At 61.7% G+C, this 26,808-nt stretch overlaps 1 protein-coding gene across 3 annotated transcripts; it reads right to left on the bottom strand.

The window, feature by feature from the left end:
• Positions 1-1,297: 1,297 nt before the first annotated feature.
• Positions 1,298-26,770, bottom strand: ARFIP2 (ARF interacting protein 2). 3 transcript variants are annotated; one of them, XM_048857736.2, is made up of 9 exons: positions 26,633-26,770; positions 23,340-23,447; positions 20,514-20,622; positions 19,859-19,915; positions 8,193-8,308; positions 7,208-7,429; positions 4,771-4,928; positions 4,223-4,397; positions 1,298-2,691 (listed from the first exon to the last, which is right to left on the bottom strand). In XM_048857736.2, exons 2-9 carry the CDS (start codon positions 23,436-23,438, stop codon positions 2,536-2,538), a joined length of 1,092 nt encoding a protein of 363 aa, XP_048713693.1. In that variant the 5' UTR covers positions 23,439-23,447; positions 26,633-26,770; the 3' UTR covers positions 1,298-2,535. The 3 variants fall into 3 exon arrangements, with proteins under 3 accessions (XP_048713693.1, XP_048713958.1, XP_048713861.1); XM_048858001.2 differs by lacking the exon at positions 26,633-26,770 and adding an exon at positions 10,572-10,667; XM_048857904.2 differs by lacking the exon at positions 19,859-19,915 and having other exon boundaries at positions 26,633-26,768.
• Between the last annotated feature and the right edge of the window lie 38 nt (positions 26,771-26,808).

Genomic DNA, 26,808 nt, shown 5'->3' with positions numbered 1-26,808 from the left:
ATTGGCAGAATCTGTAACCGTGTAGATCACTGTTGCAACCACTGTTATATATGTGCAGCAAATATTGTGCAAAGGTTGTCGTGTGAGGTGTCTACAGGAAGGTTATGATCTGCTGGTTATAATTATGCTATGTGTACATGTGTATCAGTTTTGTAGTTGAAGTTATGAATATTGGCTCTACACTGTCTGTATTTCAAACTTATGCTATGCTTCTGGGTGACACCCCAGACAAGTTGGTGTCAACTCTGCCTAGACTGCTTAATGGCCTATTAAGGGCAATCAGCTACACAACTGACCCATTGAAAGAAGGCAGACACACCTTGTGACTCAGCAAGGTGTACAGGGCCCTGCCTATGGTCAGAACTCTGAGGTGTTTCCAGGCCATGTGCTGGATAGCGTGTCCTTGGGACAAAGAAAGCGAAGACCACATGGCAAGAGACTATAAAAGGGTGATGTCTCATCTCCATCTTGTCTTCAGTTCTGCTTCTTGCCCCTGGAGGGACTTTGCTACAAACCGAAGCTTTGACCCAAGGACTGAATGATCCCTCCCAGCTGGGGGTGTTCTCCAGAGACTTGATTGGAACCTGCAGCTTATTCCATCACTGCTACAAGCCTGAACCAAGAACTTCACTGTTACTGTATGTCATTGATTCTATTTCACCCATTCTAGCTCTCATCTCTATCTTTTTCCTTTTATGAATAAACCTTTAGATTTTAGATTCGAAAGGATTGGCAACAGCATGATTTGTGGGTAAGATCTGAGTTGTATATTGACCTGGGTCTGGGGCTTGGTCCTTTGGGATCGAGAGAACCTTTTTTCTTTCACTGCGGTATTGATTTTCATAACCATTCGTCCCCATAACAAGTGGCCCTGGTGGTGATACTAGGAAACTGGAGTGTCTAAGGGAATGGCTTGTGTGACTTACATCTGACTTATGGGCAAAACCAAAGTCTTCTCTATCTGGCTGGTTTGGTTTGCCTTGGTGTACAAAGGAACCCCAGCCGTGGGCTGTAGCTGCCCTGCTTTGAGCAGTTTGCCCTGAATTGGCACTCTCAGTTGGGTCCCACCAAAGCCAGCATTGTTACACCTGGGCAGAGCCTTTGGCAGCTCCTGGGTGAGGGAGGGAGCCCCAGACAGTCAGGGGGCACCTGCCACAGCCCCTGTGAGGGGACCAAAGCACTGGGAGGACATCCCCTCCCCTCTGCCCAGCATCCCCCAGCGTGTGCTGCTGTCCGATCCTCAGCCCGGCCCAATGCCCAGCAGGGTTCCAGCTCCCAGCCCCACCACACACAGGGCGACTTCGTACCCTTTTATTCGGGAATCTTCACAGACGTTGGGGGGTTGGGGTAGAACCAGGGATTAAATTAGCAAAAAAAACCAAACCACTTCTCCCCTGGCAGAGGAGAAAGGGCCACAGCGCCCCGCTGGCCTGGTGGCAGAGGGGCCCCGGCGTGGACAGCACACGACAGACCTGGCTACCTTCCCGCACACACGCATGCTGGAGGAGCAGGAGGAGCCCAGTGCTGCTGGAGTGGCCAGCATTGGCCACAGGAGGCTGGCTCTGTGCAAATGGAAAGGCTGCAGCCAGCAGGAGTGTGCCAAGCCCAACCTGTCCCCCTGCCCCACAGTGGGGGAGGGGGCTAGAGCCCAGGGGCAGGGCAGCCCCCAGACCCCTGCTGCCCCAGTGCAGGGGAAAAAGGGGCTGTAGTGTGTGTGTCCGAGGGGGGAGGAAGTAATGAAAGCAGCTGATTCCCCCCCCTCCGGAAATGCCAGAGACCAACTACACAAGGGGAGGGAAGGATTGGCCCCAGATCACAAGCCAGAGCTGGGATAGAACCCAGGAGTCCTGGCTCCCAGCCCCTCTGCACCCTTCCCCCTGAGAACACTGAGGCCTGGGGGCTGCACCCCCGGTGCTGTAAGGAGTGAGGCCCCCAGGGGCAGGACAGGAGACACTGGCCCCTCCTGCTCCCCAGAAGGCCTTGAAGTGGGAAGGGAAATGCTGCCCCTCCCAAGAGGGCTGGGGGGACAGCACAGACTCCCCCTGCCCCTGCAAGGAGTGAGGCCCATTGGGGGGCTGGGGGACGGAACACACTGGCCCCCCCAGGAGTGAGGCCTGTTGGGGGCTGGGGGACGGGACACGCTGGCCCCCCGCAAGGAATGAGGCCTGTTGTTGGGGACAGGACACACCGGCCTCCCCGGCGTGTGGCTGGGGGATGATGAGTGACCCCTGTTGCCCTGCAGCTGCACTGGGTGGGGGGCCACTGAAGCACTGCACCCCTATGAGCAGCCCAGGCTGGGCACACCGAACTCGCAGGGCAGAGGTGCAGATGGGGGAGCCCTGCCGCAGCTCAGGGCACCTCTCCTGCCCCCACCTGGGCACAGAGCCCAGGGCCGCCCGAGGCAGAGAGACCCCATTTACCCAGCCGGGGTCCAGGCCTTGGGGCTTCCGTGGGGGTCTTGTCTCACTGGCCCCAGCCGGGCCCCCCTCGCCCACACGAGCCTGGCCCCGGGCCAGAGCTCAGAGTTCAAGCCGCTCACTGCTCCTCCAGCCACGAGGGCTTCTCGGCGCCCGGCGTCTTGAGCTTGATGTTGAACTGCCGCAGGGTCTGCACCAGCTGCTGCTGGTTGCCGGCGAAGTAGGCGGAGACAGCGTTGTGGAAGAGCAGCAGCTGCTTGTGCATCACCTTGATCTGGGGGGAGGGGGGAGCAAGAGATCAATCCCAGGACAGCCCGCCCCCCACACCCACTGAGCCCGCCCCTGGCCCAACCATCCAACACCCCCGGAGCCCATCCCCTGGCCCAACACACCCCCAAGCCCATGCCCCAGCAACCCAGCCTGACCCTGCCCACCAACCCCAACACCCCCAAGCCCCGCTCCTGGCCCCGCCCCCCACAACACCCTCCCAGCCCTGCCCCTGGCCCCGCCCCAACACTCCCCAAGCCCACCCCCCAGAAGCCCAGCCTGGCCCTGCCCCCCAACAATTCAAAGGGGTTACCAACACCCCTCACCCAGCCTCCCAGCCTGGCGCTGCCCCGCCACAGGGAGAGATGTGATGAAGTGGGAATGTTCTTAATGTTCTCTCTGAATACTGTGTGGGTGCCTCAGTTTCCCCTCGGCATTTCTTAAGTCTCTAGCTGGTGGGATAAGGGGGTGTGATTGTTGCAGAGCCCTAGAGGGCCAGTGGGATGGTGTCTGCACAGAGAATGGCCGATGCCCTGTCTCCTGGCAACTGATGGCCTGGGTCCCTCCTCCACAGAAGTGCTAACTGAAGGGGTTGGAGAGCAAAGGGATCAGGTGGCCTCCTGGTCCAGGGAAAGAGAAAAAGGTCAGAGGAGGGGCTGGAGAGTTTCAGTTTGGAGCTGGCTGGGGAAATGGACGGAGGCCTGGATGGGGCTCTAGCCTCCCTCACCTCAAGATGGACTTGATTCAGGGGTCCTGTTTCCTGTACCTACAAGCTCTGTTTTGCACTGTGTTCCTGTAACGATGCTGGTTCTGGTGGGACCCAACTGAGAGTGCCAACACCCTGTCTCCTGGCCACTGATGGCCTGGGCCCCTCCCCTGCAAAGGTGCCAACTGAAGGTGTTGAAGAACAAAGGGATCAGGTGGCCTCCTGGCCTGGGAGAGAGACAAAGGCCACAGGAGGGGCTGGAGAGTTTCAGTTTGGAGCTGGCTGGGGAAATGGAGGGAGGCCCAGATGGGGCTCTGGCCTCCCTGCCCCCCAAGACAGATCTGACTGAGGGGTCTGTTTTACTGGCTGGCTGAGAGTCCCGTCTGACTGCGGAGTTGGGGGGCAGGACCCTCTGGCTTCCCCAGGACCCCGCCTGGGTGGACTCGCTGTGGGAAGCACATGGAGGGGCAGAGGAGGCTGAATGCTCCGAGGTCAGACACAGGAAGGTGGAAGCTGTGTGAGCTGTTTGCCCTGGGGACAGGCTGCTCTCAGAGAGGAGACTTCCCCAGAGTCCTGCCCGGCTCCGTAGGGAGCAGTTCCAGAGCATTGTCTGGGGACCCCGTGACAAGAGGGGGTCGGGGTCACCAACATCCCTGCACCGGTGACCCAGAGAGCTGTTAGCAGTGGGGCTCACGGTGGGGCAGGCAGCCCAGCACTGGGGAGGGTGGAGTGGCTCTGGAGGTACTGGCCCAGCTCCTGGCGCAGGGAGGCTGGCCCAGCCCGTGGCCCCGGGGGGCACGGGCAGCAGGCCCGGCCGGGCCCCGCCCCTCACCTTGTTCTCCTCCAGGAACTTGAGCTTGATGGCCACGTCGGCCCGCAGCTTCTCGTACTTCTCCTTGTGGCTCTGGAAGTGGCTCTGGGCGGCGTCGAGGCGGCACAGGGTGCTGGTGTCCCGCGGGCTCATGCTCAGCTCCTCCAGGTCTGTGCGGTAGGCGTCGTACTCCAGCCTGCACGGAGGTGGGGTCAGAGCCATGCTTCCCCCAGGGGCCCTCTACCGAGCACGGGGTAACCCATTGCTGCTGCCGCCGCTGTGCCGGGCCTCAGCGCCCCCCGGGACCCCCCACCCACCCTCTACTGAGCGCGGGAAACCGTAACCCATCACTGCCCCCACTGTGCCAGCCCCCAGCACCCCGCAGGACCCCCCCCCCGCCCCTCTACCGAGCACGGGAAACCGTAACCCATCGCTCCGGCCCACCTCACGCCTACTGCTGTGCTGGCCCCCAGCGCCCCCCGCAACTGAGCACAGGGAACCGTAACCCATCGCTCCCCCTGCTGTGCCGGCCCCCAGCACCCCCCGGACTGGGCCCCTCACCCGCTCACCTGGCCGTCTCGTACTGCTTAACGGTCATGAGCGTGTCCTCCATAGTCTTGTTCACCAGAGTGTTGATGCTGGAGACGAAGAAGTTGACGGCCCCGAGCAGGGTCTCTCCATTCTTACACAACAGCTTCTGCGTCTCTGCGTTACAGCCAAACTCCTCCTGGGGTGGGGACGGGGCGGGTCAGGGCCCCCAGGATCTTGGAAGCCTGCCTGCACCCCATGAAAGAGCCCATCCCTCCCGTGCCCCGGTCTGGGCTGGGAGCCTGGGGCACTTCCCTGGCCCATTGACTGCACCAACCCCTCCGCCCCCGTGCGGCAGGGCAGGGCTATCAGCCCCCCATTCGCACGGAAGGGGAAGCTCAGGGCCCAACCCAAGGTCACAGGCCGTGACGGTGGTGCCAGGTGCCAGCCGGCCCTTGCCCCGGGCTCCATCCCGCCCCGCCAGAGCCAGCCAGCCCTCACCCTGGGCCTTGCCCCAACAAGCTGGCCCTCGCCCCGGGTCCCGCCTTACCCCAGCCAGCCAGCCCCGCCTTGCCCCAGCCAGCCGGCCCTCACCCGGGCCCCATCCCGCCCGGCCAGAGCCAGCCGGCCCTCGCCCCGGGTCCTGCCTTGCCCCAGCTAGCCGGCCCTCGCCCCGGGCTCCATCCCGCCCTGCCAGAGCAAGCCGGCCCTCGTCCCGGGTCCCGCCCCGCCCCAGCCGGCCGTCCCTCGCCCCGGGCCCCGCCCCGCCCCAGCCGGCCGTCCCTCGCCCCGGGCCCCGGGCCCCGCCCCGCCCCAGCCGGCCGTCCCTCGCCCCGGGCCCCGCCCCGCCCCAGCCGGCCGTCCCTCGCCCCGGGCACCGCCCCGCCCCACCCCGCCGGCCCTCGCCCCGGGCCACGCCCCAGCCGGCCGGCCCTCGCCCCGGGCCCCGCCCCGCCCCAGCCGGCCGGCCCTCGCCCCGGGCACCGCCCCGCCCCGCCCCAGCCGGCCGGCCCTCGCCCCGGGCACCGCCCCGCCCCAGCCGGCCGGCCCTCGCCCCGGGCACCGCCCCGCCCCGCCCCAGCCGGCCGGCCCTCGCCCCGGCCGGCCGGCCCTCGCCCCGGGCCCCGCCCCGGCCGGCCGGCCCTCGCCCCGGGCCCCGCCCCGGCCGGCCGGCCCTCGCCCCGGGCCCCGCCCCGGCCGGCCGGCCCTCGCCCCGGGCCCCGCCCCGGCCGGCCGGCCCTCGCCCCGGGCCCCGCCCCGCCCTCGCCCCGGGCCCCGCCCCGCCCCGGCCGGCCGGCCCTCACCCCGGGCCCCGCCCCGCCGGCCCTCGCCCCGGGCCCTGCCCCGCCCCGGCCGGCCCTCGCCCCGGGCCCCGCCCCGGCCGGCCGGCCCTCGCCCCGGGCCGGGCCCCGCCCCGGCCGGCCGGCCCTCGCCCCGGGCCGGGCCCCGCCCTGGCCGGCCGGCCCTCACCCCGGGCCCCGCCCCGCCGGCCCCCGCCCCGGGCCCCGCCCTCGCCCCGGGCCCCGCCCCGCCCCGGCCGGCCCTCGCCCCGGGCACCGCCCTCGTCCCGGGCCCCGCCCCGACCCGGCCGGCCCTCGCCCCGGGCACCGCCCTCGTCCCGGGCCCCGCCCCGCCCCGGCCGGCCCTCGCCCCGGGCACCGCCCCGCCCCAGCCGGCCGGCCCGCCCTCGCCCCGGGCACCGCCCCGCCCCAGCCGGCCGGCCGGCCGGCCCGCCCTCGCCCCGGGCACCGCCCCGCCCCAGCCGGCCGGCCGGCCGGCCCGCCCTCGCCCCGGGCACCGCCCCGCCCCAGCCGGCCGGCCGGCCCGCCCTCGCCCCGGGCACCGCCCCGCCCCAGCCGGCCGGCCGGCCGGCCCTCGCCCCGGGCACCGCCCCGCCCCAGCCGGCCGGCCGGCCGGCCCTCGCCCCGGGCACCGCCCCGCCCCAGCCGGCCGGCCGGCCCTCGCCCCGGGCACCGCCCCGCCCCAGCCGACCGGCCGGCCCTCGCCCCGGGCACCGCCCCGCCCCAGCCGGCCGGCCGGCCCTCGCCCCGGGCACCGCCCCGCCCCAGCCGACCGGCCGGCCCTCGCCCCGGGCACCGCCCCGCCCCAGCCGGCCGGCCGGCCCTCGCCCCGGGCACCGCCCCGCCCCAGCCGGCCGGCCGGCCCTCGCCTGGGCCCCGCCCCGCCCCAGCCAGCCGGCCCTCGCCCCGCCCCGCCCCAGCCAGCCGGCCCTCGCCCCGCCCCGCCCCAGCCAGCCGGCCGGCCCTCGCCCGGGCCCCGCCCCACCCCAGCCAGCCGCCCCAGCCAGCCGGCCGGCCCTCGCCCGGGCCCCGCCCCAGCCAGCCGCCCCGCCCCAGCCAGCCCTCACCCCGCCCCGGCCAGCCGGCCCCGCCCCAGCCAGCCAGCCCCGCCCGGGCCCCGCCCAGCCGGCCCTCACCCCGCCCCACCCCAGCCAGCCGGCCCCGCCCGGGCTCGTACCTGCAGCTCGGGGGATTTCTGGCTCAGGTCGGAGAAGGCGTCGCCCAGGGCGCGCTGCGTCTGCACCAGGCTGTAAAAGTGGTGGGTCAGCGCCCGCCCCAGCTGCAGCACGCACTCGTACTTGCGCTTCGTGTCGCGCAGCAGCTCGATCTGCGTCTCCAGCTCCAGGTCCACCGTGCGCGAGCCCCGGCCGAAGCGCTCCGAGATCAGCTGCTTGGTGCACTGCGGGAGGGCACGGGTCAAGGGGGCCCGGCTCCGGGGCAAGAGCTCCCCCGGGCGTGGGTCCATAAGGGGCAGCTCCAACAAGCCCCCACTGAATGTTTAGGAGGGACGTTCGTACTCCAGCGCCCTCCCTGGCCCCATGGGACACCAGGTATAAAACCACAGACTATCAGGGTGGGAAGGGACCTCAGGAGGTGTCTAGTCCCACCCCCTGCTCAAAGCAGGACCCATCCCCAACTACATCATCCCAGCCAGGGCTTGGTCAAGCCTGACCTTAAAAACCTCCAAGGAAGGAGATTCCACCACCGCCCTAGGGAACCCATCCCAGTGCTTCACCACTATCCTAGTGAAATAGTGTTTCCTAATATCCAACCTAGACCTCCCCCACTGCAACTTGAGATCATGACTCCTCGTTCTGTCATCTGCTACCACTGAGAACAGTCCAGATCCATCCTGTTTGGAACCCCCTTTCAGGTAGTTGAAAGCAGCTATCAAATCCCCCCTCACTCCTCTCTTCTGCAGACTAAATAGCCCCAGTTCCCTCAGCTTCTCCCCCCAGCCAGTCCCAGCCTCATGGGCAGCCCAATCGCAGACACCCCTGCCCCTGCTTCAAGGGACAGTCAGCCTCTCTCCTGCCCCCAGCAGCCCATTCCCCCTCCCAGCTGCCCCATGGGACAGCGGGTCCCTCCCCCCCAGGCAGCGCAGCCCCTCCCCCAACAGGACTGCCCATTCCCTCCCCCACGGCCCAAGACAAGAGACTCACCTTGTATGTGTTGATGCCCCATTTCTTGACAATATCAAACTTCTCCACAGCGATGCCCCGGGCGGCCTCGTCTCCTGTCGCCAAGGAGCTGGGGTGGGGTGGGTGCAGCCCGGAGCCTGGAACACACGGAGCCCAGGACAGGGCAGTGAGACCCCCCTGCACCGAGGCCTTGCTTCAGCCCCATGGCTAGGATGTGGGGTAGCAACTCCTCCAAGGCCTAGTCACTGTCCCTGGGGGCAGCTGCCAGGCACTGCCCCGCTCTGGAGGCCCCCTCCCAGGCCCTGAGACCCACTTCCCACGGCTAGGCTGAGCTTCCCGGCACACTGGCCCCCTCAGCAGCACAGGGAAGGCGGTGCTGGTGCCCCACCAGCAGGAGGGCTGGGGACCCGGTGCCATCAACTCTCCTGGGTTTGTCTCCAGCCAAACAATGCTAGTTTTGCCGAAAGCCCCAGCTCCCGGAGGTAGGGGATTTGAGAACCATGCTGTTGGGCAAAACCACTTTGTGACAAAGTGGGAATGTTCTTAATGTTTTCTCTGAATACTGGGTGGGTGCCTCAGATTCCCCTAGACAGTTCTGAAGTATCTAGCTGGTGGGATAAGGGGGGTGATTGTTGCAGAGCCCTAGAGGGGCTGCTGTCTGCACAGAGAATGGCCGACACCCTGTCTCCTGGCCACTGATGGCCTAGGCCCCTCCTCTGAAAGGTGCCAACTGAAGGGGATGGAGAACAAAGGGATCAGGTGGCCTCCTGGCCTGGGAGAGAGACAAAGGCCAGAGGAGGGGCGGGAGCATTTCAGTTTGGAGCTGGCTGGAGAAATGGAGGGAGGCCCAGATAGGGCTCTGGCCTCCCTACCCCCCAAGATGGACCCGGCTGGGGGGTCCTGGTCTCTGCACCTACAAGCTCTGTTTTAGACCATGTTCCTGTTGCCTAATAAACCTTCTGTTTTCCCGGCGGCTGAGAGTCACGTCTGACTGCGGAGTTGGGGGGCAGGACCCTCTGGCCCCCCCAGTACCCGCCCTGGGCGGACTCGCTGTGGGAAGTGCACGGAGGGGCAGAGGAGGCTGAATGCTCCGAGGTCAGGCCCAGGAAGGTGGAAGCTGTGTGAGCTGTTTGCCCTGAAGACAGGCTGCTCCCAGAGAGGAGGGTCCCCCAGAGTCCTGCCTGGCTTCGTAGGGAGCAGTTCCAGAGCATCGCCCAGGGACTGCGTGACACACTTCACAGTCCACTGGCTGGGAGGGAAAGCTCCAAACAGTGACCCACTGGGTGCCCATAGGGCTCCCCCGGCAGCAGTGCACCCCTCCATGTCAGCCCCGGCCTCAGAGCACACCCATCCCCGCTGCACCTGATGGCCTCAGCGCGCGCACAGGTTATTCAAGTGGCCCCAGGGCGAGTCCCCAGTGCACGCACGCCCCCCTCCCCCCGCCACAGCCCCCTGGCCCAGGTGCACGTACGCCCCTCCCCCATCCTCCACCTACGCACGTACACACTTCCCCCCTCCCCCCGCCACAGCCCCCTGGCCCAGGTGCACATACGCCCCTCCCCCATCCTCCCCCGGCGCACGTACACACTTCCCCCCTCCCCCCTGGTGGCAGCCCCCTGGCCCAGGTGCACGTACGCCCCTCCCCCATCCTCCATCGACGCATGTACACACTTCCCCCCTCCCCCCGCCACAGCCCCACCAGCCCAGGTGCACGCACGCCCCTCCCCCATCCTCCCCCGGCGCACGTACACACTTCCCCCCTCCCCCCTGGTGGCAGCCCCACCAGCCCAGGTGCACGTACGCCCCTCCCCCATCCTCCCCCGGCGCACGTACACACTTCCCCCCTCCCCCCTGGTGGCAGCCCCCTGGCCCAGGTGCACGTATACCCCTCCCCGACGCACGTACACCCCCCCTGGGGATAGTCCCACTGGCCGCAGCGCACACACACACACACCCCCCGGGCGACCCCACTGGCCCCGACGCACTTGTTATGCTGTTGTCCCATGGTTTCCAAGCCAGCTGGCACTGCGAGCCCTCTCTGGGTGGGCGCTGCCAAGCTCGCCCTCTCCACCATGCAGGGGTGGCCCCAGCAGATGAGCAGCGGCAGGGCCCGGACAACAGCAGTGGGGGCTCGGCCGGGGCCAGCATCACTCAGGGGTGATAGTCACCAGGCCACGGTGCCCCTGCAGCCTCATGAGGCCCCTTGCCTGTGCCCCTCCAGGCTGCCTTGCAATGCCAGCAAGAGCGGGGGGCCTCAACCCTACACCACAGCAGGGCAGGGGCAGCTCCCCAGGGCAGTCACTGGGGCTAATCCTTTGGGAGAGGACGGATTCCCCTGCAGATACTGGAAGGCACCCTCTGGCCTGGGGCAGGGAGTCCATGAGGCGTCAAGGAGGGGACCTGCTGATGCATCTGCCTGGCTGGCAATCTGACTGGCAGCAGATTTACTGGGTGAGATGGATGGTCCGCGGGAGGAAAGAGACGTGACAAAGGAGCCTGGAAAGGTAGGGGACGGGCCAGGCAGGGCAGTGCCAAATGAGGAGCAGTATGACTGCTCAGAGCTCAAGTATGAAACTGCAGAAAAACCTGAGAGTCTCTGGATTAAGTTTAGAAGTGTGAGCAACTAGGGTGATGTCGTGGTGGGAGTCTACTATAGACCATCGGACCAGGGGGATGAGGTGGACGAGGCTTTCTTCCAGCAACTCACGGAAGTTACTAGATCGCAGGCCCTGGTTCTCATGGGAGACTTCAATCACCCTGATATCTGCTGGGAGAGCAATACAGCGATGCACAGACAATCCAGGAAGTTTTTGGAAAATGTAGGGAACAATTTCCTGGTGCAAGTGCTGGAGGAACCAACTAGGGGCAGAGCTGTTCTTGACCTGCTGCTCACAAACCGGGAAAGAATTAGTAGGGGAAGCTAAAGTGGATGGGAACCTGGGAGGCAGTGACCATGAGATTGTCAAGTTCAGGATCCTGACACAAGGAAGAAAGGAGAGCAGCAGAATACGGACCCTGGATTTCAGAAAAGCAGACTTTGACTCCCTCAGGGAGCTGATGGGCAAGATCCCCTGGGAGAATAACATGAGGGGGAAAGGAGCTTCGCGAACCAGCTGAGCGGCGGAGAACCAGCTGAGCAGCGGGGACAGCAGAGCAGCTCACAGCAGGAGTTTGCCTGGGAGTTCGCCTGGAGTGAGCCCAGTGAGGCATACGTCTTGCAAACTGCTCTGAGGAAGCTCATAGTAGGAAGGTGATATGGAAGGGGGGGGTTCAGCTGTTGTGACCTGCACTGGATGTGCCATGTTTGTCTTTCTTCCACAGGACAGAAGCGGCTTTGTCTGTACAAAGTGCAAGCTGGTCTCCATATTGGAAGAGAAGATTGAAGGTCTGGAGCAACAGATAACGACCCTGCGTTGCATACGGGAAACTGAGGATTTTCTGGACAAAACTCAGGATAGGCTTCTAGGGGCACAAAGCTCTACAGATATAGAGCAGGTTGCACAGAGGAGCCAAGAGGCCAGTGAAGAAGCTTGGCAACATGTGACCTCCAGAAGAGGTAAGCGGAATGTCCGGGTTCCAGTAACACAGACACAGGTAACTAACCGCTTTCATGTTCTCTCCACAGGTATCGTTGAGGAGAGCGGACCAGATGATATGTCTGGGGCGAGAAAGCAGAAGGAGACTCCGCTGTTTGGAAGGCATGAGATGCGCTGTCCTGAGGTTGGGAGTTCCACGACCACCACTCCCAAGAGGAGAAGGCGGGTGGTGGTGGTCGGGGACTCGCTCCTCCGGGGGACTGAGTCATCTATCTGCCGCCCTGACCAGGAAAACCGAGAAGTCTGCTGCTTGCCGGGGGCTAAGATTCGCGATGTGACGGAGAGACTGCCGAGACTCATCAAGCCCTCGGATCGCTACCCCTTCCTGCTTCTCCACGTGGGCACCAATGATACTGCCAAGAATGACCTTGAGCGGATCACTGCGGACTACGTGGCTCTAGGAAGAAGGATAAAGGAGTTGGAGGTGCAAGTGGTGTTCTCGTCCATCCTCCCCGTGGAAGGAAAAGGCCTAGGTAGGGAGCGTCGAATCGTGGAAGTCAACGAATGGCTACGCAGGTGGTGTCGGAGAGAAGGCTTTGGATTCTTCGACCATGGGATGGTGTTCCAAGAAGGAGTGCTAGGCAGAGACGGGCTCCACTTAACGAAGAGAGGGAAGAGCATCTTCGCGAGCAGGCTGGCTAACCTAGTGAGGAGGGCTTTAAACTAGGTTCACCGGGGGAAGGAGACCAAAGCCCTGAGGTAAGTGGGAAAGCGGGATACCGGGAGGAAGCGCAGGCAGGAATGTCTGTGAGGGGAGGGCTCCTGCCTCATACTGGGAATGAGGGGCGATCAACAGGTTATCTCAAGTGCTTATATACAAATGCACAAAGCCTTGGAAACAAGCAGGGAGAACTGGAGGTCCTGGTGATGTCAAGGAACTATGACGTGATTGGAATAACAGAGACTTGGTGGGATAACTCACATGACTGGAGTACTGTCATGGATGGTTACAAACTGTTCAGGAAGGACAGGCAGGGCAGAAAAGGTGGGGGAGTAGCACTGTATGTAAGGGAGCAGTATGACTGCTCAGAGCTCCGGTACGAAACTGCAGAAAAACCTGAGTGTCTCTGGATTAAGTTTAGAAGTGTGTGCAACAAGAGTGATGTAGTGGTGGGAGTCTGCTATAGACCACCGGACCAGGGGGATGAGGTAGATGAGGCTTTCTTCCGGCAGCTCACGGAAGCTACTGGATCGCATGCCCTGATTCTCATGGGTGACTTTAATTTTCCTGATATCTGCTGGGAGAGCAATACAGCGGTGCATAGACAATCCAGGAAGTTTTTGGAAAGCGTAGGGGACAATTTCCTGGCGCAAGTGCTCGAGGAGCCAACTAGGGGGGGCGCTTTTCTTGACCTGCTGCTCACAAACCGGGTAGAATTAGTGGGGGAAGCAAAAGTGGATGGGAATCTGGGAGGCAGTGACCATGAGTTGGTTGAGTTCAGGATCCTGACACAGGGAAGAAAGGTAAGCAGCACGATACGGACCCTGGACTTCAGGAAAGCAGACTTCGACTCCCTCAGGGAACGGATGGCCAGGATCCCCTGGGGGACTAACTTGAAGGGGAAAGGAGTCCAGGAGAGCTGGCTGTATTTCAAGGAATCCCTGTTGAGGTTACAGGGACAAACCATCCCGATGAGTCGAAAGAATAGTAAATATGGCAGGCGACCAGCTTGGCTTAATGGTGAAATCTTAGCGGATCTTAAACATAAAAAAGAAGCTTACAAGAAGTGGAAGGTTGGACATATGACCAGGGAAGAGTATAAAAATATTGCTAGGGCATGTAGGAATGTTATCAGGAGGGCCAAATCGCACCTGGAGCTGCAGCTAGCCAGAGATGTCAAGAGTAACAAGAAGGGTTTCTTCAGGTATGTTGGCAACAAGAAGAAAGCCAAGGAATGTGTGGGCCCCTTACTGAATGAGGGAGGCAAACTAGTGACAGAGGATGTGGAAAAAGCTAATGTACTCAATGCTTTTTTTGCCTCTGTCTTCACTAATAAGGTCAGCTCCCAGACTGCTACGCTGGGCATCACAAAATGGGGAAGAGATGGCCAGCCCTCTGTGGAGATAGAGGTGGTTAGGGACTTTTTAGAAAAGCTGGACGTGCACAAGTCCATGGGGCCGGACGAGTTGCATCCGAGAGTGCTGAAGGAACTGGCGGCTGTGATTGCAGAGCCATTGGCCATTATCTTTGAAAACTCGTGGCGAACGGGGGAAGTCCCGGATGACTGGAAAAAGGCTAATGTAGTGCCAATCTTTAAAAAAGGGAAGAAGGAGGATCCTGGGAACTACAGGCCAGTCAGCCTCACTTCAGTCCCTGGAAAAATCATGGAGCAGGTCCTCAAAGAATCAATCCTGAAGCACTTGCATGAGAGGAAAGTGATCAGGAACAGCCAGCATGGATTCACCAAGGGAAGGTCATGCCTGACTAATCTAATCGCCTTCTATGATGAGATTACTGGTTCTGTGGATGAAGGGAAAGCAGTGGATGTATTGTTTCTTGACTTTAGCAAAGCTTTTGACACGGTCTCCCACAGTATTCTTGTCAGCAAGTTAAGGAAGTATGGGCTGGATGAATGCACTACAAGGTGGGTAGAAAGCTGGCTAGATTGTCGGGCTCAACGGGTAGTGATCAATGGCTCCATGTCTAGTTGGCAGCCGGTATCAAGTGGAGTGCCCCAAGGGTCGGTCCTGGGGCCGGTTTTGTTCAATATCTTCATAAATGATCTGGAGGATGGTGTGGATTGCACTCTCAGCAAATTTGCGGATGATACTAAACTGGGAGGAGTGGTAGATACGCTGGAGGGGAGGGATAGGATACAGAAGGACCTAGACAAATTGGAGGATTGGGCCAAAAGAAATCTGATGAGGTTCAATAAGGATAAGTGCAGGGTCCTGCACTTAGGACGGAAGAACCCAATGCACAGCTACAGACTAGGGACCGAATGGCTAGGCAGCAGTTCTGCGGAAAAGGACCTAGGGGTGACAGTGGACGAGAAGCTGGATATGAGCCAGCAGTGTGCCCTTGTTGCCAAGAAGGCCAATGGCATTTTGGGATGTATAAGTAGGGGCATAGCGAGCAGATCGAGGGACGTGATCGTTCCCCTCTATTCGACATTGGTGAGGCCTCATCTGGAGTACTGTGTCCAGTTTTGGGCCCCACACTTCAAGAAGGATGTGGATAAATTGGAGAGAGTCCAGCGAAGGGCAACAAAAATGATTAGGGGTCTGGAACACATGAGTTATGAGGAGAGGCTGAGGGAGCTGGGATTGTTTAGCCTGCAGAAGAGAAGAATGAGGGGGGATTTGATAGCTGTTTTCAACTACCTGAAAGGGGGTTCCAAAGAGGATGGCTCTAGACTGTTCTCAATGGTATCAGATGACAGAACGAGGAGTAATGGTCTCAAGCTGCAGTGGGGGAGGTTTAGATTGGATATTAGGAAAAACTTTTTCACTATGAGGGTGGTGAAACACTGGAATGCGTTACCTAGGGAGGTGGTAGAATCTCCTTCCTTAGAGGTTTTTAAGGTCAGGCTTGACAAAGCCCTGGCTGGGATGATTTAACTGGGAATTGGTCCTGCTTTGAGCAGGGGGTTGGACTAGATGACCTTCTGGGGTCCCTTCCAACCCTTATATTCTATGATTCTATGAGTCCAGGAGAGCTGGCTGTATTTTAAAGAATCCTTATTGAGGTTGCAGGGACAAACCATCCTGATGTGTAGAAAGAATAGCAAATATGGCAGGCGACCAGCTTGGCTTAACAGTGAAATTCTTGCTGATCTTGAACACAAAAAAGAAGCTTACAAGAACTGGAAGATTGGACAAATGACCAGGGAAGAGTATAAAAATATTGCTCAGGCTTGCAGGAGTGAAATCAGGAAGGCCAAATCACACCTGGAGTTGCAGCTAGCAAGAGATGTTAAGAGTAACAAGAAGGGTTTCTTCAGGTATGTTGGCAACAAGAAGAAAGCCAAGGAAAGTGTGGGACCCTCACTGAATGAGGGAGGCAACCAAGTGACAGAGGATGTGGAAAAAGCTAATCTACTCAATGCTTTTTTTGCCTCTGTCTTCACGAACAAGGTCAGCTCCCAGACTGCTGCACTGGGCAGCACAGCATGGGGAGGAGGTGACCGGCCCTCTGTGGAGAAAGAAGTGGTTCGGGACTATTTAGAAAAGCTGGACGTACACAAGTCCATAGGGCCGGACGCGTTGCATCCGAGAGTGCTAAAGGAATTGGCGGATGAGATTGCAGAGCCATTGGCCACTATCTTGGAAAACTCCTGGCGATCGGGGGAAGTCCTGGACGACTGGAAAAAGGCTAATGTAGTGCCCATCTTTAAAAAAGGGAAGGAGGAGGATCCTGGGAACTACAGGCCAGTCAGCATCACCTCAGTCCCTGGAAAAATCATGGAACAGGTCCTCGAGGAATCCATTCTGAAGCACTTAGAGGAGAGGAAAGTGATCAGGAACAGTCAGCATGGATTCACCAAGGGCAAGTCATGCCTGACTAATCTAATTGCCTTCTATGACGACATAACTGGCTCTGTGGATGAAGGGAACGCAGTGGACGTGTTGTTCCTTGACTTTAGTAAAGCTTTTGACACGGTCTCCCACAGTATTCTTGCCAGCAAATTAAGGAAGTATGGGCTGGATGAATGCACTATAAGGTGGATAGAAAGCTGGCTAGATTGTCGGGCTCAACGGGTAGTGATCAATGGCTCCATGTCTAGTTGGCAGCCGGTATCAAGCGGAGTGCCCCAGGGGTCGGTCCTAGGGCCAGTTTTGTTCAATATCTTCATTAATGATCTGGAGGATGGTGTGGATTGCACTCTCAGCAAGTTTGCAGAGGACACTAAACTGGGAGGAGAGGTAGATACGCTGGAGGGTAGGGATAGGATACAGAGGGAATTAGACAAATTGGAGGACTGGGCCAAAAGAAATCTGATGAGGTTCAACAAGGACAAGTGCAGAGTCCTGCACTTAGGACGGAAGAATCCAATGCACCGCTACAGAGTAGGGACCGAATGGCTGGGCAGCAGTTCTGCAGAAAAGGACCTAGGGGTTACAGTGGACGAGAAGCTGGATATGAGACAACAGTGTGCCCTTGTTGCCAAGAAGGCCAATGGCATTTTGGGATGTGTAAGTAGGGGCATTGCCAACAGATCGAGGGTCGTGATCATTCCCCTCTATTCAACATTGGTGAGGCCTCATCTGGAGTACTGTGTCCAGTTTTGGGCCCCACACTACAAGAAAGATGTGGAAAAATTGGAAAGAGTCCAGCGGAGGGCAACAAAAATGATTAGGGGACTGGAACACATGACTTATGAGGAGAGACTGAGGGAACTGGGATTGTTTAGTCTACGGAAGAGAAGAATGAGGGTGGATTTGATAGCTGCTTTCAACTACCTGAAGGGGGGTTCCAGAGAGGATGGTTCTAGACTATTCTCAGTGGTAGCAGATGACAGAACAAGGAGTAATGGTCTCATGTTGCAGTGGGGGAGGTTTAGGTTGGATATTAGGAAAACCTTTTTCACTAGGAGGGTGGTGAAACACTGGAATGCATTACCTAGGGAGGTGGTGGAATCTCCTTCCTTAGAGGTTTTTAAGGTCAGGCTTGATAAAACCCTGGCTGGGATGATTTAGTTGGGGATCGGTCCTGCTTTGAGCAGGGGGTGGAACTAGATGACCTCCTGAGGTCCCTTCCAACCCTGATAGTCTATGATTCTAGGTGCACAGGGATGGGCACAGGGAGGGAAATGGAGAGATGGAGTGAGGTGACAATTAGAAGGCAGGGCTGAGCCAGCTGTCTCCGACCTTTCAACTGTCCCAAGACAGGGCACCCCCTAGGCTCAGGGTGCCCTGGGTAGCAGCACTGCACACAGAGACCAGACCCAGGCCCAGCTAGCCTCACATTCTGTAGGACCCGTGCCTGAGGCAGCAGTGAGGAACCTGTCCCCGGAAGGTGTCGTCCAGAACACAAATACTCAGAGACTGGCATAAACCCCGGGGCAGGTTTCGTATCCCTGCCAGAATTGTTCTTCCTTCTGATCGCTCTGGCTATTCACGTCCCCACAGAATGGCCAGGCCCTCCCTGAATCTTGCTAAGCCCTTGGCCTCAGTGACATCCTGTGGCAGAGAGTTCCACAGGCTAATTACACTGTGTGACAAAGTCTCCCTTTTCGCACCTTTCCATGCCATTGACCGCCCCCCGTCCCTGTGCTGTGGGGCCGAACAGAAGCCCCAATCTCCCTCCTCCTGCACAGCCCCAGGCAGAATTTATAGATTTCTCTCATTCTCACTCCAGGCCAAGAGAAGCCATGCAGTGACACACTTGGCCACTGACACACCTGGCTGTTAGCCACAGGCTACCTGCCGGGACTCTGCCAATGCAGCCTCTTCACCACCCTGTCTCTGACCCAAAGGGCTCCCAGGGTGAAGCCAGTGGCCCCATGACTGGGCTGCCTCCCTCCACAGGGCAGGAGCCTCATGGGACAGGGCAGCCCTGACGCCCGTGCCACAGAACAGAGGCCAGGCTGGGGGATACAGCCGGGTCTTGGCTACCAGCATCTGGACACTGGCCCTGGTCGAGATCCCAGGTGTGACAGATGCCAGAACATGACCCGGCAGGTTCTTTCCCCCACCCCACGGGACCATGGTGGAGATGTGCGGCTTGGGGACATGCTGGCCTCTCCCTGCATGGGACTATGGAGAGGATCTGTCCAGAGGGTGGGATGCCAACCCCTCTCCCCATGGGACCACGGTGGGGCTCTGCCCGCGGGACAGGACACTGGCATTATCTCACTTTCCAGGGTCCGGCTTTACCTTGCGTCACTAAGTTACTCTACCAGCCCGGAGACAGCACTCTCCCTCCTGTGCTGGCCGGTGGCCATAGCCATGCAGCCAGGCCTGCACTGGAACAAGGCAGGGTGTTCCCGATGAGCTAGTGCCCTGAGGGTGCCTTGCGCGCACGCACACCCGCCCGCCCACCCACCCCCGCTGACACCAGTACTCACATGCGCGAGGAGCACACAGCAGCGCTCCCCTCCCGCCCGACTCCTCCAACGAGCCACAGCAGCGATGCCCAGCCCCTGCTCCCAGCGCTAGACCCCACAGAGAAGGAGGTGGGAGTGGCCTGTGGCCTCCGCCTTCGATCCTGACCCAGTGGGGTTCAGTGTCCAGCAGAGGCCAGGAAGCATTAGTGAGGGGAGACTCCAGCCAGGCCTCTCCATCAGTCAGTACAGGTGTGAAGCAGGTGGAGGGAGCAGATGGATTAGCAGTTCGATGTGATGAAGTGGGACTGTTCTTAATCTCTCCTCTGAATACTGTAGGGGTGCCTCAGTTTCCCCTCGGCATTTCTTAAGTCTCTAGGTGGTGGGATAAGGGGCTGTAATTGTTGCAGAGCAAAGGGCCAGGGTACATAAATGGCTGACACTCTGCCTCCTGGCAACTGATGGCCTGGGCCCTTCCCCCCTGCAAGGTGAGAGCTAAAGGGTTGGAGAACAAAGGAATCCGGTGACAGGACAAAGCCCAGAGGAGGAGGGACTGGAGTGGGAGTCAGTTTGGGGCTGGCTGGGGATGAGGAGGAGGAGGAGTGAAGTGCAGATGTGGATGTCTGGCTCACTGCCCCCCAGAATGGACCCAGCTGAGGGGTCCTGTTCTCTGCACCTACAAGCTCTGGTTTAGACCATGTTCCTGTCATCTAATAAACCCTCTGTTTTCCCGGCTGGCTAAGAGTCACGTCTGACTGCGAAGTTGGGGGCAGGACCCTGCCTGGGCGGACTCGCTGTGGGAAGTGCATGGAGGGGCAGAGGATGCTGAATGCTCCGAGGTCAGACCCAGAAAGGTGGAAGCTGGGTGAGCTTCTTGCCCTGGAGACAGGCTGCTCACAAAGAGGAGACTTCACCAGAGTCCTGACTGGCTTCATAGGGAGCCATTCCAGAGCATCACCCAGGGACTCTGAAACCCGGCAGCCCCCCTGTCCCCGCAGGGCCCAGCCAGCCCACGGGCCCTCTGATAGCCCCAGGCCAGGCTACCAGGAAAGCAGTTCCTGCACCAGCCAGTTAGTGAAGCCCCGAGGAGGTAAACCGGAGCCACCTTGTGCATGAAGGAGCCGCAGTCCCGGGAAGGAGGTGTTATACTGCACCGCAGGGCCTAGACAGAACCACACAACAGGGTCGGAGAGGGGCAAACACCCCAGGTGCCCCTACCCAGCAGGGCCTGGCCTCCCAGGCTGGGGCCCAATGTGCCAATCCAGATCCTTTGCCCCGGGAGCTGCCTGCTGGGTTCCTAGCTAGCCTCCCACCCGCCGGGGAGGGGCAGCAGCTCTGCACCCGCTCTCCCAGCCAGCAGAGTCCTCAGGGCCAGGCAGGGCTTGGTGCTGGGTCTCAGCTGCTCTCTTCTCCTAGGTCACCCTGGGGGCAGGGCTGGGTTAGGGGCTCCCCAGTCTGGCTACCCTGGCCGGGAAGCAGGCAACAGAATAGCTAAAGCTAGTGCCCCTCCTCTGCAATGCACTAGGTGGCCAGTGGGGGTGCTGTGCCCCACAGCAGAGCTGTGTCTTTCCGTACACGGTTGCCCTCTAGAGCCCCTGGGGGCCCGCTACTGCCCCAGACTTTGGGGCAGCCCACCTCTCACTCTACAGAGCCCCTTTGCCTGACAGGACTGCAGCTGGCAGCGCCCCTGCAGAGGCACCAGGCCCAGGGACACCTCAGAGAGGGACCAGCAGGGGAAGACCCACCCCAGGGCCCCTTACCTTTGACAGTGCTGGTGGGGATAATCCCCTCGGCGGTGCCCCCGTAGCCCCCCGACACAATGCTGGTCTCGTTCAGGTTGGGCCCCGACACCATCACCTGCTGCAGGTCCTGAAACGGACAAGAGCAGAGTCCGCTCTGGGCTCAGACCGGCCCCTGGAATTGGGAGTCAGCCCCCAAGGGCAGCCTGGCCCTGCTGCACCCAGCCAACCTAGGAGGAAGGGGGGATCCCTGGTATGTCCGTTTCCCTCTGTACCTTCATGGCTAGCCAGGGTGCAACAGGGGTGGCACCTCGCTGTCTGGGGGGCATGACTGGCCATTGAAGAACTGGCTGACACTGACCCAGATCGACAGAAGATCCAGAGACAAAACAGGTTTCGGTGTAGCAGCCGTGTTAGTCTGTATCCGTAAAAACAAAACGAGGACTTGTGGCACCTTAGAGACTAACAAATTTATTTGAGCATAAGGTTTCGTGAGCTATGGTTCACTTCATCGGATGCCTCCTCTCCCCCAAACCACTTCCAGCAACCAGCACCTAACCCTCAGGGCAGTCACCCTGGGCAGGTGAACTCTCACTTGGGACTGACGGAGATAAGACGGGCGAGGTAAGACCGCTCATTGGGCCAACTTCTCACGGTTAGAGAGAAGCTTTCTCAGAGGATCCACAGAGCTCTTCTTGAGAGCCAGAATAGATAACAGCTTTCATTGCCCTGGCTTAACCTTTGTCCTCTGTGCTAGCCAAGGGCACTCAGATTCCGTAGCCAGTAATTAACAAATGGTAACTTTGTTTTGCAAAGGCCTCGCTGCAAAGACTCCCAGGGAGCATTGCACCCTGACGGGGCCAGTACCCACCAGGGCTGGGCTGGATTCGCTGTAGGGAGCCATGGAGAAAGACGGGTCGCTGGTGCCGAAGGCCCAGCCTTGGAGGGAGCTCTGTGGGTCCTTAGAGCCCAATACACACTGCCTCCCCTCCCCCCGACACAGTCCCCCTAGCCCAGCGCCTCCCCTCCCCCCGACACAGTCCCCCCCTAGCCCGGCGCCTCCCCTCCCCCCGACACGTCCCCCCTAGCCCGGCGCCTCTCCTCCCAACACAGCCCTCTATTCCAGCGCCTCCCCTCCCGGCCACACATCCCTTCTAGCCCAGTACCTTCCCATCTCCTAGGCCCGGTGCCCCTGTGACAAAGTGGGGTTTTCCTTTGCTATGTTGTACTCACTTATGTGAGTCTGTGACGAAGTGGGGTTTTATTCATCTTGTTAGGATGCACATGACTCTTACTGTCCTATACTTATACTGTGTGTGCCTCAGTTTCCCTGTTGTACTGCATCAATAATTCAGGAATTGTGGGTGTGATTTTGCTGAGGCCCTCAAGGCAGGTGAGGCTGCCCAGCTGTTTGCACCTGTGTGACCAGAGACCCAGAGGGGGGATGCGACCAGGTGACACCTTTTGCCCAGGAAGCGAGACAAAGAGACAGAGGAGAACAGGGGGATGTCAGACTGGGTGGCTGGAGGCCTGCGTGGGGGGACTGGACCGGGGAATCCAGGGTGTCTGGCCCAGGACTCCCAAGATGGACTGTGCTGAAAGTCACTGATTTCTGGACTAACAAGTTCTGCCCTATGCTGTGTTCCTGTCACCTAATAAACAGTCTGTGTTCCTGGCTGGCTGAGAGTCATGTCTGATCGCGGAGTTGGGGTGCAGGACCCTCTCACTTCCCAGGACCCCGCCTGGGCGGACTCGCTGTGGGAAGCGCACGGTGTGGAAGGGGATGCTGAATGCTCCGAGGTCAGACCCAGGAAGGTGGAAGCTTCTCCCCCTGGAGACAGTCTGCTCTGAGAGAGGAGGCTCCCTCAGTATCCTGCCTGGCTTCGTAGGGAGTAGTTCCAGAGCATCGCCCTGGTGACTCCGTGACAGAGTTTTACTGTTTTGAATTAATACTATATGCGTCTCAGTTTCCCTGTTTTCTGCACCAATGTCGAGGTGATGGGGATAAGGGTGTGAATTTTGCTGAGATCCCAGGGGCGGTGAGGCTTCTCCAGTTGCCTGCAGATAGCGATGGCAGGATGCCCTTAGTAACCTGAGAACCAGGAGGGGGATGCAACCAGGTGACACTTTGTCCGGGAAAGGAGACAAAGACCAGGAGGAGGAGCTACAAGGGTGTCAGAGGCCAGGTCGCTGGAAGCTGGGTGGTCTTCTGCTGTGGGGGACTCGGAGATGGGGAGTCCAGGACGTCTGGTCCAGGGTCTCCCGAAAATGGACTGTGCTGAAAGTCACTAATTTCTGTTCTAACAAGCTCTGTCTCCTAATAAATCTTCTGTTTTACTGGCTGGCTGAGAGTCACGTCTGACTGCGGAGTTGGGGTACAGGACCCTCTGGCTTCCCCGGGGTCCCGTCCAGGTGGACCCGCAAATGGGAAGTGCACGGTGTGAACAGGGGGCTGAATGCTCTGAGGTCAGACCAGGAAGGCCATAGCCGAAGAGGATTCTTGCCCCGGACAGCCCCGAGGGGAGTCACACTACCTAGAGTCTTGGCTGACTTCATACCGAGCAGTCCCAGAGCATTGGACCTGTAACTCCATCACACCTCCCATCCCACAACACGCCCCTCTAGCCCGGGGTCTCACCGCCCCTCCCCCCGACACGCCCTTCTAGCCCAGGGCCGCCCCTCCCCCGACACGCCCCTCTAGCTGGGGCCTCCCCTCCCCCCGACACGCCCCTCTAGCCCGGGGCCTCCCTTTCGCCCCAACACACCCATCTAGACCTGCGCCTCGCCGCCCCTCCCCATGACACACCCCTCTAGCCCGGACATGCCCATCTCACCCAGCCCACATACCTGCTCCAGGCCATCATCCTCCGGCAGGCTCCCTGTGTCCCCGGCTCCGTTGATGGGGATCTCCATGGTGGCAGCTTTGCTCATGAGCCCATCTGTCATGGTCAGGATCTGCAGGGACAGGGCGAGGCTGAGAGGCCAGCAGGCTTGGTCCCAGCCTTGCTCTCTGCAGTCTGCTCCCCAGGCCCCGGCCCACCCGCCACCCCCAGCTCTCCGAGGAGCTCCTCTGGGACTCAGCCCCAATGGTCACCTGCAGAGACCGGCACACAGATTTACCCTGCCCTCTGGGATCCCGGCCCCTGAGAACTGCCCGCAGCGCCCTGGGCATCCTGTCTGCCCACAGGAGGTCTGGCCCTGCAAGCACACACAGAGAACAGGCCAGGGCAGAGCGCGACGTTGCTTTAGGCGCAGGCAGGGGCAGCGACACAGCACCACGGGCCTCCAGGCGCTGCCCAGGTGTTCCAGCCCCCGCAGCTCCCCCACCCCGGGGCTGGCTGTTGCCCACCCCAGCTGAGGCTGCCTCGGGTGCTGAGGTGACAGAGCCAGCCCCCTGGGCACCCCCCAGGCCTCTGCCCCTGGTGAGAATGGCAGCAGTGCAGGCAGCTCGGCTGGCACTGCCAAGACAGCATGTCCTGGCTTCCAGAGATCACCAACTGCCCGCTGCCCACAGGCAACTTCATGGGTAAGCCAGGTCGGTCCCTCCCCTGGTGCTGGGGCTCACGGAGCGGAAGAGACGGCAGGCCTTGCTGGCTAGAGGCAGCATTGCACTGTCGAGGACTGGGTTCAGGGACACACCCTGGGCTCCTAGCAGACGCAGCAGTGTGGCTGTGATTCACCCCAGAGGTGGCTGCCTTACCACCAGAGACGGCACAGCTCCCCTTGTCCCCAGCCTGTTCCCCAGGGTTGTGTCCTGCCCAAGCACTCGGCTCTCCATTCTCAAGAAACGATGGCTCACCCAGATCCACCTTCCTGGGGGGAGCTCACCTGAGAGTTGGCCTGAACACCCCCATCCCCAAAGGTCTCCCCTGTGTACCCCTTCCCTGATGTAAAGCTGGGGCTCATCTTCCACAGAGATGCTGGGACCGTCCTGGCTCCTGCTCAGCTCCTGGGACATGGCACCTGCTGGCAGTGAGTTCCACAGGCCCACTGTGCTCTGCGTTTAGAAGCGTTTCCTTGGCTCCCTGTCAGTATCAGTGACTCTCCCTTGGTCTGGGAGCGGGGGTTGGGGTTGTGTGGAACAGGAGGCCCCCAATTCACTTACAGGGAGTAGCATCTGCTTCCCCACTTCACAGGCTGAGTGCCCCCTCCCCTTGGGGCAGCAACAGCTCACTCCCTGCCTCACACCATCTCCTGAGTTCTCCAACACCTGCAGCTCTACAAGGGGGGCAGGCCTGCAGGCCGCCCCAGGACACACCTGGCCCTCGCAGCTGAGCAGCTCCTGGCCCAGTGCCCAGGGAGCAAGTGCCAACAGCCACGTCCCCAAGGCTCTGCAGCAGGAGCTACCTTCAGCCTGTGCCAGAGGTACTGCTTCATGGGGGGCGCTGCTTCACTCCATGCAATGGGCAGGAGTCATTCTGCAGCTGGCTCCTGCTTTCAGGGCAGCCCCTTCAGGAGAAATTAAGACACAACTGGACCCCTTGAGCCTGCCCTGCAGCCCAGCCCCACATGCCACAGAAAAGCCAAGCTAGAGGGACCCACCCCAGCACTGTTGGGCCCCCAGAAGAGCACTTCACTCAGCTTGACAGAAACCTGGGCCCAGCTGGCCCCCACACCAGGCCGGGAGGGCGGGGTGTGGGGAGGGAGGAGGAACAGCACCAAGCCCTTCTGCACCGAAGACCAGGGAGCTACTAAATCTGGAGGTTACAGCCCTGCCTTACCCTCCCTCCCCAAGACCAGGCGACATGAACCCCAGCTCCCAGCCCGGAGGCGGGCCAGCGGGCAGCAAGGGGGAGACACCTGGGCCGGGGGCGACACCTGGGCCGGGGGCAGCAGGCTCCAGCACGAGCCAGAGCCCAGCCCGCCCAGACAGGTCCGTGCACATTCCACAGCAGGCAGTGCCACACCCCCACCCCACAGCTCCCGTTACCTTCACAGGGCCCCCAGGCCTGGGACACCCACCCAGATTGGGAGGAATTAGGGCCGCCAGGACTGGGTTGGGGGGGGTCTAGCAAGGGGAACCAGCCAACTCTCTCCCCCTCCCAAGAGCCCGGCAGCCAGCAGCACGGCAGGCATAGACGCGTGCCCAAGAAAGAGCCAGTGGGGCCTGCTCCCTGGGGGTATTTAACCAGGCCCCGGGGACCAAAGCCACTTGTTCTCTACCACAACCGCACCCGTGACAGGGCCATGGACGGCTCCAAGCCGGGCCTCCAGACAAACCCAATCCCCACCAGGGCCCTCCCCTGACCCCCATCCCAGAGCGCGGGGCAGGCAGCGGGGCTGAGCCATGCGCTGCCTATACAGGTCCCCCTGCTAATCCCAGAGGTGGGGTGAGGGACACTCAGCATAAGGGGACGCTAAACAAACGTGAGGCCCCCCCAGCACAGCCCCCGCAACCCCCCTTTGCCCAGCCCGGCCCCTGGGACCCCCCCGCCCCCTTCCTCGGCCCCCGCGACCCCCCTTCCCCGCCCCCCCCCAGCGCGGGCCCCGCGTGACCCCCTTCCCCGGCCCCCCCCCCGCAGCGCGGGCCCCGCGTGACCCCCTTCCCCGGCCCCCCCCCGCAGCGCGGGCCCCGCGTGACCCCCTTCCCCGGCCCCCCCCCGCAGCGCGGGCCCCGCGTGACCCCCTTCCCCGGCCCCCCCCCGCAGCGCGGCCCCCCGCGACCCCCCTTCCCCGGCCCCCCCCCGCAGCGCGGGCCCCGCGTGACCCCCTTCCCCGGCCCCCCCCCCGCAGCGCGGGCCCCGCGTGACCCCCTTCCCCGGCCCCCCCCCGCAGCGCGGCCCCCGCGTGACCCCCTTCCCCGGCCCCCCCCCGCAGCGCGGCCCCCGCGACCCCCCTTCCCCGGCCCCCCCCCGCAGCGCGGGCCCCGCGTGACCCCCCTTCCCCGGCCCCCCCCCCGCAGCGCGGGCCCCGCGTGACCCCCTTCCCCGGCCCCCCCCCCGCAGCGCGGCCCCCGCGACCCCCTTCCCCGGCCCCCCCCCGCAGCGCGGGCCCCGCGTGACCCCCTTCCCCGGCCCCCCCCCGCAGCGCGGGCCCCGCGTGACCCCCTTCCCCGGCCCCCCCCCCCGCAGCGCGGGCCCCGCGTGACCCCCTTCCCCGGCCCCCCCCCCCGCAGCGCGGGCCCCGCGACCCCCTCCCACCTGCTCCGGCCGCTGCCGGGTCCCCAGCGCGGGAGGCTCTGGGTCTGCTCGGGGGACAGACCGGAAGCCGCGTCAGGAGCCGGGCAGCGCCGCGGGGGGGAACGGAAGTGACGGCTTCACCATAAAGGAGCGGAAGCCGCTGCAGGCAAGGATGTGACACCTGACCCCGGAAACAG

This window comes from Caretta caretta, chromosome 1 (genome assembly GCF_965140235.1).
Source record: "Caretta caretta isolate rCarCar2 chromosome 1, rCarCar1.hap1, whole genome shotgun sequence".
Classification (NCBI taxonomy): Eukaryota; Metazoa; Chordata; order Testudines; family Cheloniidae; genus Caretta; species Caretta caretta.
The sequence above is the reverse complement of the archived record's forward strand: the minus strand, read 5'-3'. Positions and strand labels throughout refer to the sequence as shown.

Excerpts from the sequence above, each read along its gene's own strand:
- ARFIP2 (XM_048858001.2), bottom strand. The coding sequence starts at position 23,438 with ATGACAGATGGGCTCATGAGCAAAGCTGCCACCATGGAGATCCCCATC. Across the intron at positions 19,916-20,513 it reads CCCCACCAGCACTGTCAAAG|GCCCTGCGGTGCAGTATAAC; the intron begins GTAAGGGGCCCT and ends GGTTCTGTCTAG. Across the intron at positions 4,929-7,207 it reads AGAAATCCCCCGAGCTGCAG|GAGGAGTTTGGCTGTAACGC; the intron begins GTACGAGCCCGG and ends TCCCCACCCCAG.